General features: G+C 36.2%; 1 protein-coding gene across 1 annotated transcript in view; it reads right to left on the bottom strand.

Moving 5' to 3' along the window:
* The window catches only part of N4BP2 (NEDD4 binding protein 2), a 57,008-nt gene that overhangs the window by 9,927 nt on the left and 20,401 nt on the right, over window positions 1–26,680 (bottom strand). The window contains exons 6-12 of the mRNA XM_065877776.1: window positions 24,690–24,842; window positions 20,769–23,146; window positions 20,063–20,148; window positions 19,508–19,553; window positions 17,706–17,902; window positions 14,770–14,888; window positions 11,000–11,138 (exon numbers count right to left, since the gene is read on the bottom strand). Coding sequence (XP_065733848.1) covers window positions 11,000–11,138; window positions 14,770–14,888; window positions 17,706–17,902; window positions 19,508–19,553; window positions 20,063–20,148; window positions 20,769–23,146; window positions 24,690–24,842 — 3,118 coding nt within the window. The remainder of the gene's footprint in view (window positions 1–10,999; window positions 11,139–14,769; window positions 14,889–17,705; window positions 17,903–19,507; window positions 19,554–20,062; window positions 20,149–20,768; window positions 23,147–24,689; window positions 24,843–26,680) is intronic.

Raw genomic sequence — 26,680 nt, forward strand, 5'->3', positions numbered from 1 at the left:
TAAGGAGGTTTATGGGCAGTTTTCAACCAGCTAACTACCAACTAGCCGCTATGGTAGTGTTGACTTCTTGAGTTTTCTGAAGTATCATCAAGTAGTTGTTACCCATATGAGACCCTGAATTAAAGAAACTAAACTAACTCTAATTTAAAACACAAGGTTAATGAAAATAATAATTATTATACAAATATGCCTCAATACTCTCCACCAAATAGAAAAGAATAAAATTAATGCGTCACCATATTCCTAACACATTACCACAGTCAAAAATCTGTAAATATACAGTCAGTTTATTTTTTGCAACAAACCCAAGGCTCTCTCTTACCTAAGAATATTCAAAGGACCTACATCCTTATGTCACACTCAGTAGTCAAGCTTCACAAGCTTCTTTCATATTAACGTTTAAATATTCTGTGAGTATATGGCTTGCATCCCTGATAAAATCAAAGATTTTCCAGGGAGAGGATAATAAAAACACTTTCTATGACCTTTGAAAAGCCCATAGTGCGTAACAATATGGACATAAACATTTCATAGCTTTAAAATCTCTCTGTGTTGGTGTTCATAGTAAAAAATGCAAATACATTTGGTTCTCTGGGAAGGGACCCTTCATTGCTTATTTTTAAAAAAGAAAAAACAGGGAATTCCCTGGCAGTCCAGTGGTTAGGACTCGGCACTTTCACTGCCAGAGGCCGGGGTTCAATCCCTAGTGGGGAAACCAAGATCCCACAAGCTGCATGGCGTGGCCCAAAACAGACAGTACATAATGAGAGACACTTTATCAAATAGCTACTCTCTTTTTAAATAAAACCAAAATTTATTTTTACATCCCTTTCATAGTGATGTGGTTTACTTCATTAACAAGGGCCAAATGAAATACGTGCTGCCTAAGAATTTATGTAATTAGTGTCACTTGAAAGTGTGATGGACTATTATACCAAAACCATTTCCAATGGTAACAAACTTGCAAATTTTATTAAAGGGTAAAGGGAAAAAGTAGTAGTATTAATAAAACACAGTTTTAAACAAATGTTAGTTTCTTGAACAAAGCAGACAAACCAAAATGTTACTGGTATCATGATATTCCCCTTTAGTATCTCTGATCCCTTGGGATCCTGGGATATCAAAGACAGACTATTCTGTTCACAAATCTTAAAAGATTTTTATCCGTGTTGTGACACCTACCTACGTTTTTTTGAGAAAGGCTAAGAATAATCTCCAGTATAACTTACCCAAATTTACGTTCTGGCCAACATTTACACAACTCACAAACCCTTTTCTGATTCCAACATTTTCTAACCATCTCCCACTTTGAGCAAGCACACTTTGTCCCCATCACTTCCTCTATCGCCATAATGACCAAGAGTGCCTTGCTCTATTATCAGGTGAAAAAGTAATCTTCGTTCCCAGTTTGGCACTGAAGGTCTCATCATCATCTTGTACACTCCCTGAATCTTATAATATACTGCACCTACCCATGATGAACACAGGCATCAGCAGTACACTTGGTTCCTGTTCCGTGTACACACTAACAGATCACATGAAAACCAAAATTACCTAAGTTCTACATATCAGCTAAGTGATGGTGAAATATTCAAAGAAATAAGGCAACATACAAGTGGTGCTCCACTATCCCTGAGTGGTCTTATTAATGAGCAAGTATAGCAGGATGATTGAGGACTGTTTAAAAAAGAAAAAAAAGCCTAAAACGAATACAAGATTAATATACAAAATCAATTGTATTTCTATGTATTTGCAATGTACAATCCAAAAATAAAATTAAGAAACCAATTTCATTTATAATAGCATCAAAAAAATAAAATGCTTAGAAATAAATTTTTTAAAAGGCATGTAAAACTTATACTCAAAACTACAACAGGGGCTTCCCTGGTGGCGCAGTGGTTGAGAGTCCGCCTGCCGATGCAGGGGACATGGGTTCGTGCCCCGAGCCGGGAAGATCCCACATGCCACGGAGCGGCTGGGCCCGTGGGCCATGGCCGCTAAGCCTGCACGCCCAGAGCCTGTGAGGCCACAACAGTGAGAGGCCCGCGTGACGCAAAAAAAAAAAAAAAAAAAAACTACAACACACTGTTGAATGAAGTTAAGAGGACCTAAATAAATCGAAAGGTACTCTATATTCATGAATTGGAAGACAATATTGTTAAGATTGCAATACACCTCAAATTGATCCACAGGCTCAACAAAATCCCCATGAAAATTCCAACTGGCTTCTTTGCAGAAATTGACAAGCTGATCCTAAAATTCACATGGAAATGCATGAGGACCAGAATAGACAAAATAATCTTGAAAATAGTTGAAAACTCACACTTCCTAATTTCAAAACTTACTACAAAGCTACAGTAATCAAGACTGTGGTACTGGCATAATGAGAAACATACAGATCGACGGAATGAAACTGAGAGTCTAGTTATAAATTTATAGTCAATTCATTTTCAACTAGGGTGCTAAGAAAATTCAATGGGGAAAAGCAGTCTTTGCAACAAGTGGTGCTGTTGACAACTGGATATCCACATGCAAAAGAACGAACCTGGACCCCTATCTCATACCATACACAAAAATTAACCCAAAATAGATCAAAGCTCTAAATGTAAACACTAAAACTATAAAACTCTTAGAAGAAAACTCAGGTGTAAATCCTCATGACCTTGGATTAGGCAATAGTTTCTTAGATATGACACCAAAAGTACATCCAACAGGTTCCTGTTTCAAGATGGCGGAAGAGTAAGACACGGAGACCACCTTCCTCCCCACAGATACACCAGAAATACATCTACACGTGGAACAACTCCTACAGAACACCTACTGAACGCTGGCAGAAGACCTCAGACCTCCCAAAAGGCAAGAAACTCCCCACGTACCTGGGTAGGGCAAAAGAAAAAAGAATAAACAGAGACGGGACGGGAGAATAGGGACGGGACCTGCACCAGTGGGAGGGAGCTGTGAAGGAGGAAAGGTTTCCACACACTAGGAAGCCCCCTCGCGGGCGGAGACTGCGGGTGGCGGAGGGGGAAGCTTCGGGGCCGCAGAGGAGAGCACAGCAACAGGGGTACGGGGGGCAAAGCGGGGAGATTCCCACACAGAGGATCGGTGCCGAGCAGCACTCACCAGCCCGAGAGGCTTGTCTGCTCACCCGCCGGAATGGGCAGGGCTGGGAGCTGAGGCCCGGGCTCTGGTCAGAGCACCGGGAGAGGACTGCAGTTGGCAGCGTGAACACAGCCTGCAGGGGGTTAGTGCGCCACGGGTAACTGGGAGGGAGTCCGGGGGAAAAGTCTGGACCTGCCGAAGAAGCAAGAGACTTTTTCTTCCCTCTGTTTCCTGGTGTGCGAGGAGGGGGGATTAAGAGCACTGCTTAAAGGAGCTCCAGAGACGGGCGTGAGCCGCGGCTAAAAGCGCGGACCCCAGAGACGGGCAGGAGACGCTAAGGCTGCTGCTGCCGCCACCAAGAAGCCTGTGTTCGAGCACAGGTCACTATCCACACACCCCCTTCCGGAGAGCCTGTGCAGCTCGCTACTGCCAGGGCCCCGGGATCCAGGGACAACTCCCCCGGGAGAACGCACGGCGCACCTCAGGCTGGTGCAATGTCACGCCGGCCTCTGCTGCCGCAGGCCCGCCCCGCACTCCGTACCCCTCCCTCCCCCCGGCCTGAGTGAGCCAGAGCCCCCGAATCAGCTGCTCCTTTAACCCCATCCTGTCTGAGCGAAGAACAGACGCCCTCCAGCGACCTACACGCAGAGGTGGGCCAAATCCAAAGCTGAGCCCCTGGGAGCTGTGAGAACAAAGAAGAGAAAGGGAAATCTCTCCCAGCAGCCTCAGAAGCAGCGGATTAAATCTCCACAATCAACTTGATGTACCCTGCATCTGTGGAATACATGAATAGACAACGAATCACCCCAAATTGAGGAGATGGACTTTGAGAACAAGATTTATGATTTTTTCCCCCTTTTCCTCTTTTTGTGTGTATGTGTATGCTTCTGTGTGAGATTTTGTCTGTATAGCTTTGCTTCCACCATTTGTCCTAGGGTTCTATACGTCCGTTTTGTTGTTGTTGTTTTAATTTTTTTCTTTTTTCTCTTAATAATTATTTTTTTATTTTAATAACTTTATTATATTTTGTCTTATTACTTTATTTTATTTTATCTTCTTTCTCTCTTTTTTCCTTCCTTCACTCACCCCTCCCTCCCTCCCTCCCTCCCTCCGTTCTTTCTTTCTTTCTCTTTCTTTCTTCTTCTACTAATTCTTTCTTTCTATTTTTTCTCCCTTTTATTCTGAGCTGTGTGGATGAAAGACTCTTGGTGCTGCAGCCAGGAGTCAGTGCTGTGCCTCTGAGGTGGGAGAGCCAACTTCAGGACACTGGTCCACAAGAGACCTCCCAGCTGCACATAATATCAAACGGCGAAAACCTCCCAGAGATCTCCATTTCAACACCAGCACCCAGCTTCACTCAACGACCAGCAAGCTACACTGCTGGACATCTTATGCCAAACAACTAGCAAGACAGGAACACAACCCTACCCATTAGCAGAGAGGCTGCCTAAAATCATAATAAGTCCACAGACACCCCAAAACACACCACCAGACGTGGACCTGCCCACCAGAAAGACAAGATCCAGCCTAATCCACCAGAACACAGGCACTAGTCCCCTCCACCAGGAAGCCTTCACAACCCACTAAATCAACCTTAGCCACTGGGAACAGACACCAAAAACAACGGGAACTATGAACCTGCAGCCTGCAAAAAGGAGACCCCAAACACAGTAAGATAAGCAAAATGAGAAGACAGAAAAACACACAGCATATGAAGGAGCAAGATAAAAACCCACCAGACCTAATAAATGAAGAGGAAATAGGCAGTATACCTGAAAAAGAATTCAGAATAATGATAGTAAAGATGATCCAAAATCTTGGAAATAGACAAAATGCAAGAAACATTTAACAAGGACCTAGAAGAACTAAAGATGAAACAAACAACGATGAACAACACAATAAATGAAATTAAAAATACTCTAGATGGGATCAATAGCAGAATAACTGAGGCAGAAGAACGGATAAGTGACCTGGAAGATAAAATGGTAGAAATAACTACTGCAGAGCAGAATAAAGAAAAAAGAATGAAAAGAACTGAGGACAGTCTCAGAGATCTCTGGGACAACATTAAATGCACCAACATTTGAATTATAGGGGTTCCAGAAGGAGAAGAGAAAAAGAAAGGGACTGAGAAAATATTTCAAGAGATTATAGTTGGAAACGTCCCTAATATGGGAAAGGAAATAGTTAATCAAGTCCAGGAAGCACAGAGACTCTCATACAGGATAAATCCAAGGAGAAACACGCCAAGACATATTAATCAAACTGTCAAAAATTAAATACAAAGAAAACATATTAAAAGCAGCAAGGGAAAAACAACAAATAACACACAAGGGAATCTCCATAAGGTTAACAGCTGATCTTTCAGCAGAAACTCTGCAAGCCAGAAGGGACTGGCAGGACATATTTAAAGTGATGAAGGAGAAAAACCTGCAACCAAGATTACTCTACCCAGCAAGGATCTCATTCAGATTTGATGGAGAAATTAAAACCTTTACAGAAAAGCAAAAGCTGAGAGAGTTCAGCACAACCAAACCAGCTTTACAACAACTGCTAAAGGAACTTCTCTAGGCAAGAAGCACAAGAGAAGGAAAAGACCTACAATAACGAACCCAAAACAATTTAGAAAATGGGAATAGGAACATACATATCAATAATTACCTTAAATGTAAATGGATTAAATGCCCCCACCAAAAGACACAGATTGGCTGAATGGATACAAAAACAAGACCCATATATTTGCTGTCTACAAGAGACCCACTTCAGACCTAGAGACACATACAGACTGAAAGTAAGGGGATGGAAAAAGATATTTCATGCAAATGGAAACCAAAAAAAAGCTGGAGTAGCTATTTTCATATCAGACAAAATAGACTTTAAAATAAAGACTATTAGGAGAGACAAAGAAGGACACTACATAATGATCAAGGGATCGATCCAAGAAGAAGATATAACAATTGTAAATATTTATGCACCCAACATAGGAGCACCTCAATACATAAGGCAAATACTAACAGCCATAAGAGGGGAAATTGACAGTAACACACTCATAGTAGGGGACTTTAACACCCCACTTTCACCCATGGACAGATCATCCAAAATGAAAATAAATAAGGAAACACAAGCTTTAAAGGATACATTAAACAAGATGAACTTGATCGATAATTATAGGACATTCTATCCAAAAACAACAGAATACACATTTTTCTCAAGTGCTCATGGAACATTCTCCAGGATAGATCATATCTTGGGTCACAAATCAAGCCTTGGTAAATTTAAGAAAACTGAAATTGTATCAAGTATCTTTTCTGACCACAATGCTGAGACTAGATATCAATTACAGAAAAAGATCTGTAAAAAATACAAACACATGGAGGCTAAACAATACACTACTTAATAACGAAGTGATCACTGAAGAAATCAAAGAGGAAATCAAAAAATACCTAGAAACAAATGACAATGGAGACACGACAACCCAAAATCTATGGGATGCAGCAAAAGCAGTTCTAAGAGGGAAGTTTATAGCAATACAATCCTACCTTAAGAAACAGGAAACATCTCAAATAAACAACCTAACCTTGCATGTAAAGCAATTAGAGAAAGAAGAACAAAAAAACCCCAAAGTCAGCACAAGAAAAGAAATCATAAAAATCAGGTCAGAAATAAATGAAAAAGAAATGAAGGAAACGATAGCAAAGATCAATAAAACTAAAAGCTGGTTCTTTGAGAAGATAAACAAAATTGATAAACCATTAGCCAGACTCATCAAGAAAAAATGGGAGAAGACTCAAATCAATAGAATTAGAAATGAAAAAGGAGAAGTAACAACTGACACTGCAGAAATACAAAAGATAATGAGAGATTACTACAAGCAACTCTATGCCAATAAAATGGACAACCTGGAAGAAATGGACAAATTCTTAGAAATGCACAACCTGCCAAGACTGAATTAGGAAGAAATAGAAAATATGAACAGGCCAATCACAAGTAGTGAAATTGAAACTGTGATTAAACATCTTCCAACAAACAAAAGCCCAGGACCAGATGGCTTCACAGGCAAATTCTATCAAACATTTAGAGAACAGCTAACAACTTTCCTTCTCAAACTCTTACAAAATATAGCAGAAGGAGGAACACTCCCAAACTCATTCTACGAGGCCACCATCACCCTGATACCAAAACCAGACAAAGCTGTCACAAAGAAAGAAAACTACAGGCCAATATCACTGATGAACATAGATGCAAAAATCCTCAACAAAATACTAGCAAACAGAATCCAACAGCACATTAAACGGATCATACACCATGATCAAGTGGGGTTTATTCCAGGAATGCAAGGATTCTTCAATATATGCAAATCAATCAACGTGATACACCATATTAACAAATTGAAGGAGAAAAACCATATGATCATCTCAATAGATGCAGAGAAAGCTTTTGACAAAATTCAACACCCATTTATGATAAAAACCCTGCAGAAAGTAGGCATAGAGGGAACTTTCCCCAACATAATAAAGGCCAAATATGACAAACCCACAGCCAACATTGTCCTCAATGGTGAAAAACTGAAAGCATTTCCACTAAGATCAGGAACAAGACAAGGTTGCCCACTCTCACCACTCTTATTCAACATAGTTTTGGAAGTTTTAGCCACAGCAATCAGAGAAGAAAAGGAAATAAAAGGAATCCAAACTGGAAAAGAAGAAGTAAAGCTGTCACTGTTTGCAGATACATAGAGAATCCTAAAGATGCTACCAGAAAACTACTAGAGCTAATCAATGAATTTGGTAAAGTAGCAGGATACAAAATTAATGCACAGAAATATCTGGCATTCCTATACACTAATGATGAAAAATCTGAAAGTGAAATCAAGAAAACACTCCCATTTACCATTGCAACAAAAAGAATAAAATATCTAGGAATAAACCTACCTAAGGAGACAAAAGACCTGTATGCAGAAAATTATAAGACACTGATGAAAGAAATTAAAGATGATACAAATAGATGGAGAGATATACCATGTTCTTGGATTGGAAGAATCAACATTGTGAAAATGACTCTACTACCCAAAGCAATCTACAGATTCAATGCAATCCCTATCAAACTACCACTGGCATTTTTCACAGAACTAGAAGAAAAAATTTCACAATTTGTATGGAAACACAAAAGACCCCAAATAGCCAAAGCAATCTTGAGAACGAAAAACGGAGCTGGAGGAATTAGGCTCCCTGACTTCAGACTATACTAAAAAGCTACAGTAATCAACACAGTATGGTACTGGCACAAAAACAGAAAGATAGATCAATGGAACAGGATAGAAAGCCCAGAGATAAACCCACGCACATATGGTCACCTTATCTTTGATAAAGGAGTCAGGAATGGACAGTGGAGAAAGGACAGCCTCTTCAGTAAGTGGTGCTGGGAAAACTGGACAGGTACATGTAAAAGTATGAGATTAGACCACTCCCTAACACCATACACAAAAATAAGGTGAAAATGGATTAAATACTTAAATGTAAGGCCAGAAACTATCAAACTCTTAGAGGAAAACATAGGCACAACACTCTATGACATAAATCACAGCAAGATCCTTTTTGACCCACCTCCTAGAGAAATGGAAATGAAAACAAAAATAAACAAATGGGACCTAATGAAACTTCAAAGCTTTTGCACAGCAAAGGAAACCATAACAAGACCAAAAGACAATCCTCAGAATGGGAGAAAATATTTGCAAATGAAGCAACTGACAAAGGATTAATCTCCAAAATTTATAAGCAGCTCAATAACAAAAAAACCAACAACCCATTCCAAAAATGGGCAGAAGACCTAAGTAGACATTTCTCCAAAGAAGATATACAGACTGCCAACAAGCACATGAAAGAATGCTCAACATCATTAATCATTAGAGAAATGCAAATCAAAACTACAATGAGATATCATCTCACACCAGTCAGAATGGCCACCATCAGAAAATCTAGAAACAATAAATGCTGGAGAGGGTGTGGAGAAAAGGGAACACTCTTGCACTGTTGGTGGGAATGTAAACTGATACAGCCACTGTGGAGAACAGTATGGAGGTTCCTTGAAAAACTAAAAATAGAACTACCATATGACCCAGCAATCCCACTACTGGGCATACACCATGAGAAAACCATAATTCAAAAAGAGTCAGGTACCAAAATGTTCATTGCAGCTCTATTTACAATAGCCCGGAGATGGAAACAACCTAAGTGTCCATCATCGGATGAATGGATAAAGAAGATGTGGCACATATATACAATGGAATATTACTCAGCCATAAAAAGATACGAAATTGAGCTATTTGTAATGAGGTGGATAGACCTAGAGTCTGTCATACAGAGTGAAGTAAGTCAGAAAGAGAAAGACAAATACCGTATGCTAACACATATATATGGAATTTAAGAAAAAAAAAATGTCATGAAGAACCTAGGGGTAAGACAGGAATAAAGACACAGACCTACTGGAGAATGGACTTGAGGATATGGGGAGGGGGAACAGTAAGCTGTGACACAGCGAGAAAAAAGAAAAAATGAAAAGAAAACAAAAGTACATCCAACAAAAGAAAAAATTGTGATCAATTTTTAAAACTTTTGTGCTTCAAAGGACATCATCAAAAAAGTGAAAAGACAGCCCTTGGAACAGGAAAAATTCTGCAAGTCATATGTCTGATAAGGGTCTTGTACGTAGACTATATAAAAATTCATACAACTAGAGAATTTTTTAATTGCAATGGGTAATGGATATTAATAGACATTTCCTCAAAGAAGTTATACAAATGGCCAATAAGCACATGATAAGATGCTCAACATCACCAGTAATCAGGGAAATGCAAATCAAAATCACAACGAGATACCACTTCTGTATTAGCCATGTCTTTTATTTCCTGTATTCTGATGCTCTGACATCTGGGGCCTTGGTGACCCCCAGAGACACAGCACCCACCACCTTGGGGTTAGCTAATTCCTAGAGATAAGAAACAACTCACTTGCTAGAACGCTTTATATGTGCAAACCATCCAATCTAGAGCCCATACCCCCAACCACCTTCTTTATGGGGCTCTCACTCTCTGACTACCATCTATATACCCTGATCACCAAAGCCAGGTATCAGAAAACTGGGGACAGTTCCTATGCCCCAGAGCCTGCTGAAATTATTCAAACTAGTCCATCCTAAACCCGCTTATTACTCTGCGTGGCCCAGTCCTTCCTGCAGACACCACAAAAAAGGCTCTTGCCCACACTTCCCCCATACTTCCTTTGCCTCCTTGACCCTGGTGCTTCCTCATGTGGCTTTGGGCCATGCCTCCTGTTTCTAGGGATCCTTCACAACGTTTCCATGTCTGGGAGTCTTACCATACCTGATTAAAACAAATCCCAGGTACCCATAAAACAACTTCACACCCACTAGGATGGCTATAATCAAAAAGACAGATGATAACAAGTGTCAGAGAGGATGTGGAGAAATTGTAACCCTCATACACTGCTGATGGAAATGTAAAAGAAAGCAGCTATTTGGGGAAAATGCTTGGTAGCTTCTCAAATGGCTAAACATTTCCACCCACATTATTTATGCCCTAAGACCCATCATATTACACCCACTGCTATTCAATTAAGCTTCATACTCTACTGTGTAGTCTACACATAAAAAGTTACAGAAATTCCAATGCTTGTTGTGCACAAAGGGTTTAAAGAAAAATATATAATCAGCTATAAATTCACTATTTTGAGCAAACATTCTAAACCAAATATGCTATTGGTGGTTAAATTTCCAGTCTATGAAAAATGGTGAGAAATAATCATTAAACTATCTAACAAACCAATTGTATTTTCAAACACAATTATTTACCATTACTGTAAAAAATTAAGTAGCTCTATACCTTTTTCTCCTTAGACTTCTGTGCAGTATGAGAAGTGACATTCTCATTTTGGTGAACAAACTCTTGTGCTACCACTGTTTTTACAGGGTCTCCTTCAAGAACACAATTTAGAAATTGCACTGTGTGTTCTAACGAATAGCTGTAGAGAGTTGAAGTACAAATATGAGGTCAATAAATGAAAATAAAAGTTATGTGGAAACATTAACATAAGCAATCTTACAAAATCTTAGAAGAATATGAAAAATTGGCTCACTTCTGAGTTTTAAACATGAAAATTAAATGCTCATTGTGTATCTCAAGACTCAAGAATGAACAGAGAGAAAGTGTAAAGTTAGAGACTCTCAAAAACTAATTTTTTAAATGAATACCGAAAAGTAACATATTGATAATTAATTCATTTTCTTATCTTTTATTCCAGGTAAATTTTCCACAAATCTTTCTTTCATCTTATCACCTATACTTAAGTCCCTTGTTGGAGTCACACATGGTTTCGGTTTCCTTCAAACATCAAAAACAGACAATAAATCCTTAAACTGACATTCTTATCCTGTCAAATTTTACATTTTACTTATACCATGGCGTTCTAGTCAAAGAAATTCTAAGCCGGGATATAGAAAGGAAAAACTAAAACACTACCCTACCTCCCACCCCTACATTATTTAGGCATATTTTCATGGTGATACTATATTATGTGGAATACGAAATTCTACAAAAATTGACAAACATCTGAAACGCTAATGTCCCTGTATCCAAAGAAACTCATTCCAAAGAAAATTATAAATGATTTTATACTGCTCATTATTTCAGACTATTTATGCCTCTGATCTTTTCCAATGGCCAGATAATGAAGAGCTGACCACAAAGGACTGTTTTTGAAATGTGACAGCTATCTAAAATACTGTGATATTTTGCTATTCATCAATTTATTAAAGACAACCCTTGAAGGAGAACCATTTGGGACTACCAATTCTCCTTGAGCACTCTCATCTTGCCGCCTCACATATGCTCAACAAATTGGGGTTTCTAGGGGCTAGAAACTACCCGAAATTAACCACATCCTAACTAGTTCTTAAAATCACCTGGCTTGCCCACTCCTAGGGCCGGAAGCCAGTCTCCACCACAGGCGCTGTTAGCAGTGCATGGCCCTGGAAGATGACACTGCAGGCGTATACTGCAGTAACTGAACGAACCTACCCTTCTTACCCGGGGTGAAACTGAAGCTACTGGTAACTGAGACAATTATCCACCTGTTGGCAGACAAATGGAGGTAATCATTTAATACCATAATACCTGCCCCGAGGGGCCTGACTGACCAATCACTCTGAGCAACGAGAGGAAGGACTCAACTCAGTCCCCTTACCTTGCCTGGGGAAACACAACTCTGGGTAATTTCACATCAGGGCTTCTTGCCCTAGGTCCCCATAGAAGAGAGTTGCCATATGCCAGCATCACCCTCCTAACCCCTAGTGGCTTGGGATATTTTAACACACAACTCTAAGAAAACAGCTGTTTAGGTAGCAAAAATAAATAGAAAAATTGTGGATTGAAATAATACCATGAAAAACTTGATTCAAGTGACATATTTAGAACTCTGCATACGCAGCAGAGAATATTCTTTTTCAAAAGCACTTTCAGGGACTTTCCTGGTGGTCCAGTGGTTGCGAATCCACCTTCCAATGCAGGGGACATGGGTTCAATCTCTGGTTGGGAACTAAGATGCCACAGGCCACAGGGCAACTAAGCCCACGTGCCACAACTACTGAGCCTGCACGCTCTGCAGCCCGTGAGCCAGAACTAGAGAGAAGTCAGCATGCTGCAATGAAAGATCCCGCATGCCACAACTAAGACACGAAGAAGCCAAATAAATAAGTAAATAAATATTTTTTAAAAGAGGCACTTTGTGCAATATTTATAATAACTGATCATGTATTAAACCACAAAGGAAACCTCAACTTCCAAAAAGCAGGACTCTTTCAGGCTGGATTCTTATACCCCAACACAACAAAACAAACAGCAATCCCCCCCCACCACCACCAAACTATCAAACCATTTAGAAAATATAAAACTCTTGGATAAATTAGAAAGTCAAAGTGAATTAGAGATTATTTAGAAAAAAAAAATGAAAATACTACATATCAAAATCAAAACATTACATATATATCAAAAACATTATACAGAAAAAAATTCACACCCTTAAGTATATTTGTTATTAAAGATTGAAAGGAAACAAACTAACCAAAGAATTGAAAACATAACAAATTTAAAGAGAAAAGAACCATCAAAAATAGAAAAGAATCACCAAAAATAAATGACTAGAGAAATAAAACAGACTTTGATCAATAAACCAAGAGCCTGTTCTTTAAAAGGGTCAATCTGATAAACAGCAATAACAAAGAAAATAGAAAAAAAACATTAGGAAAGGAAAAAAGGACATGATAAATACAAAATAATGTTTTAATTATCACAGAATATTATATACAACTTAACAATAATAAACCTGATGATTTTCTAGAAGACAAACTACCAGAAAAGACTCATGGAAAAAAAGCAAACAACTGGGCTTCCCTGGTGGCACAGGGGTTGAGAGTCTGCCTGCCGATGCAGGGGACACGGGTTCGTGCCCCAGTCTGGGAAGATCCCACGTGCCGCGGAGCGGCTGGGCCCGTGAGCCATGGCTGCTGAGCCTGTGCGTCTGGAGCCTGTGCTCCGCGACGGGAGAGGCCACAACAGTGAGAGGCCCATGTAACGCAAAAAAAAAAAAAATTTACTGCAGAAAATATTTTCATAATATTGGGGTAGGACAGATTTTCTTAAAAAGTGGTAAATCTCAGAACCAATAAGGGAAAAGACTTTCTGATAAAACATGAATTATAATATGTATATGTCTATATCAGAAAAAATTACTATAATCTATATTAACAAAGATAACTACACATGATATATAAAGAGCTCTCACAGATCTAGAAAGAAATACAGTCAAAAGGAAGACAGGCAAAGGGTAAGCAATTAATAGAAAAAGAAATTAATGGAAAAAAAGCTCAACCTCAGTAGTAATAAGGAAAATAAAAGTTTAAACAGCAATGAAATATTTTTCGCACCAGACTGGCAAAAAATTTAAAGATTCTTAATATCCAGGGCAGGTTACGCTATCAGCACATATAACTAATGTGGAAAGCCCTTTTAAAAGGAAATTTGGCATTAGCTGTAAAAAAATTTAATATACACACTCTGGACCAGCAATTTCATTTTTAGGAACTAGCCTACAATAACATTCATCCATGCACACAAAAATGTATGTTCAAGGATACTCAGTGCAACATGGTTTCCAACTTTTCTTACAGTCAAAAAGCCCATAAACAGAGCATGTTTAAATAAACTACGGTACTTTAAGAAATCACTTAAGAATACTATGGAATACTCTGTAGACTTTAAAAAGGAAAGAGTAGATCACAAAGTATGGACAGAAAAAATAAATAACAGTAAAACTACAAAATAGTACATAAAACACAACCTATTTTTGTGTTTATATAGACACAAAAGCAAATAGGTACACGTGTACACACATACATTAGTGTATGTATATGAGAAAAAACTGAGGAGGAATATGAACCAATTGACAGAAACTCCTCACTTTCTACATTATTGCATTTAAATGGTTTATAATATACCTATATTATTTTTGTTAACAGAAAAATAAGAGATTAAAATGCATGACATATGCTTTCAATGACATCACAACAGAAACTACACACAATCCTTCTAGCACTCACTTGTGGTCCTTGAAAATGTCCACCAGAAAATTTTGGTTAATGGCTGGAAATATCTTAAAGAGCTGTTTCTCCTTTAGTTTAGTGGCACAATCTTTTTCAAATATAAGCGGCTCCCTTCTCTAAAACAAACAAAAAAAAGACAAAAACCATCTTTATGATGGAATTTACAATACTAGTTATGCTGACCCAAAAGCATGGTTATTTTATTGCAAAAAGACTAATAATTTAAAAGCAGTCACAGACTTTCTTCACTGATTAAAGGCTGAAATTAGTAATATAAGTATTCTTGCACAATTTATTTATATCCCATTTTTTGCTAAGTATTTGAAGCTGTTCATTAACACACACACACATACAATCACACATATACATATATGTGTGTGCGTGTGTATATATACTCTCACATATACACACCCAACACATTCAATCATATTATACAAAAAAGGATATATATATATATATATATATATATATATATATATATATATATATATAAACAGGATATAAATAAATGAAGTCAGAGAGTAGAGAAAATAAAGGTAAGAATATAGGATAAAGCTAGCAAGTAAAATTAGTATATAAATGCATGCCACAAAATCCTGTACAATTGCTAAAGGTGGGCCACAAATTCAGTTCTTAGCTTCTTAGTGGCCAAAGCAAAGGGGGAAACAAAGATTCTCAGTGTCCATAAAATAAAAACAAACCAGTTGCTCAGGAGAAGTACAGCTTTTTCTGGTACTGAGACCTGAGAGAAATTTCTCCCATGGGTCCTCATTAAAGGGACACTGTGTGATGCTGTGAACAACGTCCTCAAAAACATATTCTCCTCAATGGGCAGAAACTACAATGTACAAATAAGTTGCAAATTCAGGTTGACAGGAAATCTTAAAATTCACATAAAAAAATTTTTTTCACAAACATATTTACTCCAAAGTAATTGCATGAGATTTGTTACTAATTGTTATTTTTTCAAAGTCATATTTGGATTGTTTAAATAGCCAAACCGAAAGAGCTTTCCTAAAATGTGCCATGTGAATTCTAATTGAGGAATATGGTAATCATTCTTAAAGTGATTTCTAACTCTAAGACAATTTACTGACATTGTGATTTAGCTATGTAATATTTTTGTTTATTCCAAAAATCCTAATGTCTGAAAAATAACTTCCTATAAAATTTCAAAGGTGTCTCTGAAAATAAAAAAATTACAATAATTTAGGAAAATCCTGGAATAGTTAATGGCTTTGAAGCCTAACCATATTTAGGCCATTTATAACACCGAACAACAATAAAAAAAGAACCACAATAGGTGACAATCTGACCAGTGAAAAGGACTGATCAGACATCACAAGAGTGATGAAAACAAGCCACCTCAAGAATTTTAAATATTCACGTCTTATTTAAGATATACATTATAATCTGACCTTACTAAAAAATTCAGTGATCAGATTTACTAGCAATCTGCCAGATCATAGTTTCTAAACTACAAATTCTAAGGTCCCATCAATAAACTGAAAACTCATAACTGTAATCATGTTACAATTAATTATCCTATTCATACATTATGCCTAATGCTTACTTTATATGCTTTGCTTTAGAAGAATTTAAATGATATTTCTCCTTTGGGAAATTCTCTTACTGAGAAATTTCTCCAGAAATTCTCTTAACTGAGGCTCTAAGGGGGAATACCCTCGGGATGAAGAGTATAGCTTCTATTACCAAACCCATGGAAAAAAAAGCAAAAATCACTGATAGGAGAAAAAAAAAAAAAATTAAGTTGGAAAGTCAAAGAAACTTTTTTGTTCATTATTATACTAAGAGATTAAAAGGCAGGTTAGAACCATAAAGATAAGTTTCAGTAGAGGAAAATGGCATTTCAACAAAAAGTCTCACACCATTTGAGCATAAGTTCTAGGCTTTCCTTATTTTTTAAGAAAATCTATTTCTCCAATTTATTACATATGTAAATTGAAGAAGATATCTGAAACAACACTAAATTATAAGATCCTACTGAAGAGATTGTTCTTTGGATTATGTAAACATGCAAAGATGGTAATGGTAGCTTATTTCCAACTTAATTAACAAGATAACTGGGGGAAATAAATATGAAGGTAGAAGAATTCCATCATTCTTTCTATGCCCCAATTCTATGTATTTCAGCCAATATAAAGGTGTTCCTTTGAGCAGTCAAATGAGTGAAAAAAGAGGGTAAAATGCTTTAAGATCACCAACTAAGAAATTTTTTTTCCTTGAGAATTGGACTAAATAACCTCTAAGGTCTTTTCCGTTTTGGTTCTGAAATTCTCGAATACTAATTTTCAGAATTCCAAAAAACGTTAAGAAAAAGAAATGCAAAATAAACAAAATTCTCTTACGGCTTCATATCATATAATTAGATATGTTGAATAAAGAACAAAAATTAAGTTCGAAGCAAAGTGAAATATCTGTTTGAACTTGTTTAATTGCAAAGTTAGATAAAAAAGAAGAGTACTTAATTTCAGATTCATAAGTTTCTAAAATTTTTCTCTAAAAATTTTTGTTTCAAAGATGGACAATTCTTTAATAGCAAGTGTCATTTCTTATTACTAACTTATAAATGAAATTATATTCAAAGGAAATATTCCTTCATGTTTTTCTAGAATTAAAAAATTGCAGAAGTAAATGTTAAAGATAAGATATATACACCTGCAAAATTAAATCTAAAACAACAGATTTAACATAAATTGGCTTACTGTTATAGAATATCAACTAATTTTCCAGAAGCAAAGACCTCCAACTTCAAACTACATTTAAAACATTTTTCAATTTTAACATTAACTTCAATCAGGTTAAAATATGATTTCAGACTAGGAAAAGTAGAATCAAATGAAAATCAAAAAGTAAACATATGATTAAATTAGAGTCAGAGACAAAGGCTTAATATTTATACTAACTCATACCAAATCATGCTTTTCCTGTAAGGCAATTTCTTCTGACATTATTTCTCTGAGTGATACTTTTTTAGTATGAGTGTTCCAATGATCCAATAAGGGTTGCATTTCAGGTGCTGCTAAAGTCTTCGGTAATTTTTTGCCCATTCTCTGAGATGATTTTTGTTCTGGATTATCAAGACCAACACGCCCAACCAGGGAAGGATCTACAAAAGCAGTATCAATAGTGTCAGACCATCAACAATAAATGTACAAATTAGGCATTATTCATTCTGTTATATCTACCTCAGAGAGACCCAGAAAACACGATTTTTTACTCTTTGCTTATAAATACAATATTCCAAGTTGTATTTCAAAGTTTCAAAATACATCTTCACATAATCGCAAGCAAGTATAAATGTAGAAATATTCAAATGAACAATGATCTGGGTATTACTGTAAATCAACTCAATGCTTCCCCACTCTTTTTCATATCACATCAACACAGAGAAAACAGTGACACACATATACACTGGTAAACAGAGGAAGCTGCAGCCAGCCGGAAGTGAGCAGCTTTGGTCAGCTCTGCTTGGCCACTCCAAGAACTGAAAGGATGAATATTTCTGCAAATCTGTAACCCACTGGAGGTCTACAATAAATACTGAACAAATGATATTCAACATAAGGAAGGAACTAAACATTCTAAGAAGTTCATAATAACAAGACTTAATGTATAATATTTCAGCTTTTCTAAGCACCACATTCTGATATACTCCTTTGATTTCCTGGAGAGTGAAGAAATAGCAAATACTGTCATCTGAATAACTCTGATACTCTTTGGAAACCTCCAGCTCTCAAACAGCTTTAGCTCTTGAAGCTACAACACAGGTCTGAACTAAAGTTAAGAATCTTCATTCTCACAATCTTCAACCTGGAGTCCTAGTATGGAGTGGACAAGAGAGGCATCTGGAGGAACTCAGGCACAAAAGGAGGACCCTGTAACAGGTCTGCCACCCTGCACTAACCACTTACGACAATGCTATCTAAGAAATCTTCTGGAATCAATTATTTTCAATTTGGCAGATGTAATCAAAAAGCAGGTTGACTTTTGTGCTCTAATTATATTAACATCAATAAAAATTTTGAAAAATCAAGTAATATTTCAATGATACTCTCAAACACAGGAATACTTTATTGCTCTCAAACCAGAACAGTTTCCCTTCATTCAGAGCAAAATCATAAACAGGAAACACCCTGACTATGTGCATTAGAGCACACCTTGGGTGTTCCACAGCACTCCTGTTTGTTTTTTTTTTAATTGAAATATAGTTGATTTATAATGTTGTGTTAGTTTTCAGGTGTTAACTGAAAGTTAAATGATATTATAGGGGCTTTTTTCTTCTTTAAGCTTTATTTTCTTTTGTATCAATATTAAATGTTAAAACTTTTATTTGCCAATCAAAATTCTTGGGTAACATATTTTGTGGAAGTATATTTAAAATGAGTTAAGATTCAGGGACTTCCCTGGCCTGCTCCCAGTGCAGGGGGGCCCGGGTTCGATCCCTGGTCAGGGACCTAGATCCCGCATGCTACAGCTAAGAGCCTGCATGCCACAACTAAAAGACCCCTCACGCCGCAACTAAAGATCCTGCACACCTCAACAAAGATCCCACACGCGGCAATGAAGATCCCACATGCCACAACTAAGACCTGGCGCAGCCAAATAAATAAACGCTTAAAAAAAAAAAAGAGAGAGTTAAAATTCACACACACACACACACCAAGTTTCAACATCAAGACAAGAACATTAGAAGTGAAAATATGTGCTTTACCTTGCATTAATTTGCCACAGGATACCTCTTCTTGTCTTTGTCGCTCCTAAACACAGAGGCAGAACAGGATTGGCAAAGCAGGGTGCATTAGAAAACAAGCTTATATTATTTTTCTCTAGTAATCATTTCTCCCTGTAAAACTATCAATCATTCTTGCTAAATCTAATAAAAGCAGATAAATATAATTATAAATTGATTCCATCTATATATTTTTTCTACTTATAGAGCTCTTATGCTGTGATTTTTTAAAAACTGTTTATGAAAATTAGCACTGCAAGTCTTTAAGGAGTAAAAAACTATTTATGATTTTTTTCCATTAAAAAAAAAATCAACAGTCATATTGAGCTCCATCATTAATTATATAATTTGGCCAGTCTGGAAATAATCTAAAATACTGGAAGGAGAAAAAAAAAATCAGTAACCTGTTAACTGGTAAAATTAATTCTCTCTCAAAGTCAAAATTCAATAGAATCTTTCATATAACAGATTTTATTGAAGAGCAAAGGTGACAAAATGTACACAAAAGGAGCTTTCTATAAAAAGAAGCCTACCAACCATTACAGATTCTTTCCATTTTTCATGAATCACTTTAGCCAGATTCAGATCTATATGAACCACACAGTCCTCAACTGTTAGGGACCCTTGTGACGGGGGGAAGAAAAGAAAAGAAAATATGATCATTAGTCATTATACATTTGCAGAAAACATACTCAACTACCTTATGCATCATAAAACTAATTTGTATTTTTAATTACTAACCTATGTCTCTAGTTCTAAATCTCTTGGAATATTTTTATGTAATATGTCATTGTTTTCACACTTCTTGGCAGGTACAATTATGTTTCATATATTTAAGTTATTCATGTCCATTACACTAAATATATTTAATATATTCATTTCCATTAGTCAAGACTTTCCAGTAGGCGTATTCTAAGGAATTATCTTGCCTTAAGTGTATCTGGAGTTGCAGCAAAGGATTCAAAAAGATGTATCTGTGCAAATAAGTATGAGGTAAATACCAGAGAAAACTTCCAGTATATGCACAAGATGAATACAAAGTCCATCTAAATACTCTCTATTTCTTCAAATTATATACTTAAAAATCTTCTACAAACACACTGTGTCAAAAATAATAAGGCAGGCAACACAAATTACTTTTACACTTCTAGTAACATAAAAAAATTTTTAAATTGAACTAGACCCTCTATCTATATTCTACTTACACAAAGATATACATATAAGTAATTTACTTTTTCCTTACCTGAATCAATACCAACAGGGCCAAATAATTCATTGAGCTGAAAAGCCAGTTCAGGGGGCAATGCCAATTCCAGACAGTCTATGGTCAGCGATTTGGCCATCACTGGCGTGGGATTCAACGTCTCAGTTTTATCTTCTTCAGTAACTTCAGCTGACAAAGCACTCCCTGCCATTAGAATTTTTTCCACTTCCTGTTCATCTTCATTCATAAATTCTTCTGTGTTTGGAAATTTCACATAATCCTTTGGAAGATTTTCACTTTTATTTATGTCAAAAGAGTCAGTAAAATAAATTTCTTCATGTAATTCAAGATCCGAAGTGCTCGATACAGAATTTAAAATATCAGACAAATTCAAAGAAGAATTTATACTGTCTCCAATCTCAGTGACTTCTGGATTCTTCTCCGTTTCACTCACATTTTTAGTGGTAGTAGCTTTTAGAGTGCCTGGAACAAGCTGCTTAACGTTATATGAACCTGAAAGTTCTGCCTGACTATTAGGAAGTACTTCATTATTATTCTTGAGATCTACATTAGGAAATATACCTGTTATTAATCCAGGTTTTTCAGTAGTTACAGCTCTTATTTCTGCCTGCTCTAAGCTTTCCTTTTCTGAATTACAGGTGGACTGTACATTAGTGTTACTGATACCAATTCCATGGCTAAATTCTGGCACAGAAGAATTAGACTCCTCTAAGCTTCCTCTTTGGCTAATAATTTCCTTCAAATTCAGTCCCAGAGAAAATGGCCCAATTTGTGTTTCATCATATGACTTTTCTATATTCTCAAATTCAGTATCGTCACATAATTTAGTTTCAGAATCCAATAAAAGGCTCGTGGCCCAAATAATATCTTTGTTACACCTCTCATATAGGTCTTTTAGGGCTTCTAATGAAAACGATCCAAATAGTTTACAAAGAATGTTAAGATTTTCAGATTCATCAGCACTGGTAAGCTCACTTTCTTCAACATATGTGCTTTTGTCATACATTACCCTATATGGAATTGTTTCTTGAACATCTAATTTTATGTTAATACTGAAAGCTTTCGGTTTAAATCCATCTAATCTTCCTGTTAATACTCTCAGAGAATCTGAAACACTAATTTTATTCTTTTCTATTTTCCATAAGAGAGCAAAATCCTGTGGTTCAGTCTGAGTACACTTGCCTACTTCTATTCCAGGGACTTCTTTAGTCTTTTCTTCTTGAAATTCAGCTGAAGTTTGTGGTCCCACTCCTCCAGGAGCAGTTGGCACACTATTGGTAAAACTAAGAGACAATGTGTGTTGCCTATGAATCTTTTTACTTGGACAAGTTTTATTCTCACAGGTCATTTCATTGGGCAGCATTTCAGAACTTCCTCGAGTAGAACTACCCAACGTTTTTAGTTCTTCAGGGCTTGTGCCCCAACAGGCCTCACGTGCTGTATATAAGGACATTTCATTCATACTGTTGTTAGTTCCAAATTCTAGGTTGGCTTCATTTAAGCCAGCCTTTGGCATTCTTGATCTGTGCTCTCTCTGAGCTAAAGAATCAGATGAAGGCCAGTCACCCACAATGTTAAATGAGTCTTTTTCAGTATTTTTATAAGTACCATATTTACAGCTATTGAAAGATTCTGAGGCATCATCACATTGTGACTTGCTGTCATCCTCTACGTGTTCATGTGGAGATCCTCGTGGCTGGATACAATCTATACTCACAGATAAACTACTGTCTAATACTTTATGTGACTGAGGGCAATTATACTTTTTGTCACTGTGTATAGATAAAGCTTTCTCAGTTTTTCGGTTCCTTTTTGTCCTCTGACCGATAGACTTATCAACTGGCCAGTCACCAACAAAAGACAGCTCTTGTCTTGGGAACTTTTCCGAAGTTGATTTACTTTTTTGTTTTCCAAAGGCTTTTTTCTTTACTCCTGCTCTTTCTTCCAGCGTTTCGCTAGATGAAGATTTTTCATTTTGAAGTGGTACAGTATTTGAAAGACCACAGTCTTCTTGATTATTTCCACCACAGCAAATACTTGGTGATATTCTCTCTACAAAACTATCTGCACTGGTTTTACTACACTCTTTTTCAGGAGCCATTTCTACTGGCTCTTCTTTTTCATGTTTGTCTGTTGCTGGTTCTTTGCTTTCAGAATCAGAAAAATAAATGTCTGGAGCTTCATGAATGAAAGCACTCTGAATGTTAGGATTCATACCACTTATTTCTTTTTTTCCGTTGTTTAAATCTGCATTAGGGAGACATGTAACATTCTCAGGTAATAAATTTTCTTTGGTCACATCATGTTTCTTCTCTTCAATTAACTCTGGATGCTTCAGAGACGAGGATAAAACATTTTCTTCTTTTTCAGAGGCAATATCTTCATTGTCTCTTGGGCTGTAAGATTTGTTTTTAAGTATTATAAGGAAATCTCTTAATGTTGCCATTAATATTATGATTTAAAGAATCATTCAACTGAAAGAGAGACACTTGATCCTTCCCTAATACACTATGAACACATCGCTTTATTGTAATCCCAACACCTAGCACAACGCTTGGCATACAAGAAGCACTCAGATTTTTTCAAATTGAATAATTAACATGAGATTTTCAGTTAAGGTGTTTATTATGCATTAAATATTAAAGTTAAGGTTCTAAATTTGTTCCCAGAAGAGGACACCTCCCTAGCTCCTTTCCAACCTATTTAAGCTTAACATATGTGAAACTAGGTCTGCCTCTATACTACCTGTCATTTGCTGCAGAGGAAAATGCTTAAGATTGATTTACAAAGTCTCAAAGAGTCAACCAACATGATCTGCACAATTAAGTGAAATGAGAGAAAGGGAGGACAGCTCTCATTTGAGATGTCACTTGCTAAATTTTTTAAAGCCATCCTCGATGTTAATTTCAGACTCAGAGCACTTTTGCCGAATCATTATACTTTCAACTTCAGTGCATTTTCCTTATTTAACAACTCATCTTCCTTTCTTTCTTTATTGCAGGAGTTCTCAAAGTCCCAACTATCCCATGAAGCCTTCCTAAGTGAAATCACACCTAACATTCAGTTTTCTATATACCAGATGCTATTATAAGTCCTTCACAAGTATTAATTCATAATCCTTATGAGATCCTTATAAGCAAAGTGTTATTATTGCCATTTTGCAAATGAGGAGCCGAAGTATAGAGAGATTTTATAATTTGTCAAAGATTACAAAGCTCTGGGATTTGAAGCCAGGAAATACAGCTAAGGAGCCCATATTCTTAACCACTTTGCAATACTGCTCCTCAATAAAAGAGCATTTGTGAATTTTCTTTTCCCAACTCCTTTTTAAAAGGGTCTCTCATCCCTAATCATCAAAAAATGTGAGCAATTCAGAACTTCATTTATATTTAAGACTCTTCTTTATTTATTTATTCAATTGTTTATGTATCCTAAATGTTTTTAACATAATCAGTACTATCCTGAATTGCAAACTTTCAAAAGGCTGTGACTTGTTATTACTTAGTAAAAGTATACCATGTATAATACATTTTTACAATACTAGCTTGAAAGAGTATTTTTATTAATACCTAAGAAAATTAAGAAGTAATGTGACTATATACAAAATAACAATAGGGGGTAGATAAGGTAACAGATAAATACTGGAATAGCAGCAAGTTAAATAAAGAAGGCAGGAGTATTCATAGTGTAAACATGGACCTACATAAACCAAAAGACAATGAAACCCCCAAGTATGTCATCACCCACATAAACTTTTACTTCTCTTGCTAACCATATATATCCTGCTCCAGGTAAGACTATACCTAAACCCTACAAACAACAAATGCCTACCTTATTTTTTAAAGTTATCTGGCAGTGATTTTAGAAGTTCCTAAATTATCAGATTTTTTAAAATTAAGTTTTTAAATTGAATTTCTGTACATAGAGACTTTAACCTACCTAGTACTTCTGTCACAAGAATATGCACACAGCTCAATACGTTCCATTTTCTCTGGAACTGAAGAACTCATGATTATGGGCACTGAAACAAAACGTTGATAGTGTTCCAACATTCTTGTTATTTTTTCTTTGCTTATCCCATGAATATTACGCCTAAAAATTCCAGGGGAAAAAAAGGGTAGAAGGAACATTGGTAATTAAGTTCTTTAAAAATCGGCTCATATAATGTTAAGAGAAACAATGGTACATTTCTAATATATAAAAATATCAAAACTGGTTTATTATGATACAATATAAACTATCTGATTCTAAGTTTCATTTTATTCAGAATGTCCTAAATTACCATTTTCTTAATCATGCCATACAATCTTTTCCAAACATCCTTCATCAACTTGGAAAAAAACAGCAGATCTTAATAACTTTAAGAGAAGTTATTCTCAAGCTCTGCCAAAAAAATCTCATACGAACATGACCATCATTTCAATTGATTAATTATTAACTAGTGACTAAAATAATTCCACTACAGAGGCTTCCACTTATGCCAGTACAGCAGACTAGATGTGCCAAAGGACACTCCTATTACAGTAAAACTGGATCGCATACGAATTAAAGCAGACACACACTTTAACACATTTAAAGTTCAAGTAAAGAAAAAACGTTCTTAGTATTTGAAGTCTCTAGATGTCCAAATATGAAGTTCGTTATATTTGTGCTTTCATTCATGGTAGCTTATTGCTTTGTTTTTGTTTATGAGCTCACACTTAGTTGAATCTAATATATGGGAATCCTTAGGCCTTAAACTGGGGGTGCTTTCATTCATACAGCATCTGAATTTGCATCTGCCAGGAGGCAAAATGGTATGCTTTAGTCCTTCAAGGGTCTTGTCTTAATGAAAACATCCCAGTTGAAACTCTCCTATCTCAGGATGGATCCAACTTTAGTGTCTGGATCCTGGGGCTAATATTAGCATTTGCCCCCTGGGGAAATCTGGCTTTCATATTTAAATACCTCAGTCTTATCTGGTTTCAGATGACAGAGAAGCAAAGAGATAGAAAATATGAAAGAGAGGTTGAGACACAGACATAGAGGACAGAGCAAAGAGGTCTAGTATACATCTAATCCAAGTCCCAGAAAGAGAAGAGAGAGTATGTGGGACAGAAGCAATTTAAAGAAAAATGGCTGAGAATGTTCCAGAACTGATGAAAGACATCAATCTCCTAATCTCACAAATCCAACAAATCTTAAGCAAGATAAATAAGAAATCTACAACTAGAAACACAGTACGGATATTGTCATTCACCAAAGATAGAGATGATATTAAAAGCAACTAGAAATTAAAAAAAACTAATCATCTACAAAGAAACCAACTATTAGAATTACACCTGACAACAATAAAAATGGACAAATGTCATCATCAATAACAGAAACTATCAATCTAGAATATATACACCCAGCAAAAGTATCTTATAAGAATGAGGACAATAAAAGGATTTTCAGATTTAAAAAAAAAAAAAAAAAAAGAAAGAGATTGACATGAAACTGGTCTACAACATAAAGAAAATCCTAAAAGATGAACTGTCAGGCAGAAAGAAATTCTCAGATGAAAGACCTATAATGAAAGGAAAATTAAGCACAAAGCACTACACACAGCACAAATAACTACATGAGTGAAAACACCATCTGTACATTCCAGACAATCATAGCATGTAAGTTGGAAGGGAGGTAAGTATCAGAGTTAACATGTTTGAAAGTCCTTGTGTTTGTGAAGAGGAAAGCTAGGAAAATGGTTTAATTTTAAAGTCTGCATGATAAAACTTTTAATGTAACCACTAAAAGAGTTTAAAAAGTGTATATAATCTCCAAATTAGTAGAGAAGGAAAAATCGAGTAAGAAAATTTGCATTCAATTAAAAAATCCAAAAAAGGCAAGACAGGAGGAAAAAAAGTCAAATATATAATTTTCTGTGATAGGAGAAAAAACAATCACAGAAA

This window comes from Phocoena phocoena, chromosome 5 (genome assembly GCF_963924675.1).
Source record: "Phocoena phocoena chromosome 5, mPhoPho1.1, whole genome shotgun sequence".
In the NCBI taxonomy this organism is placed as follows: Eukaryota; Metazoa; Chordata; class Mammalia; order Artiodactyla; family Phocoenidae; genus Phocoena; species Phocoena phocoena.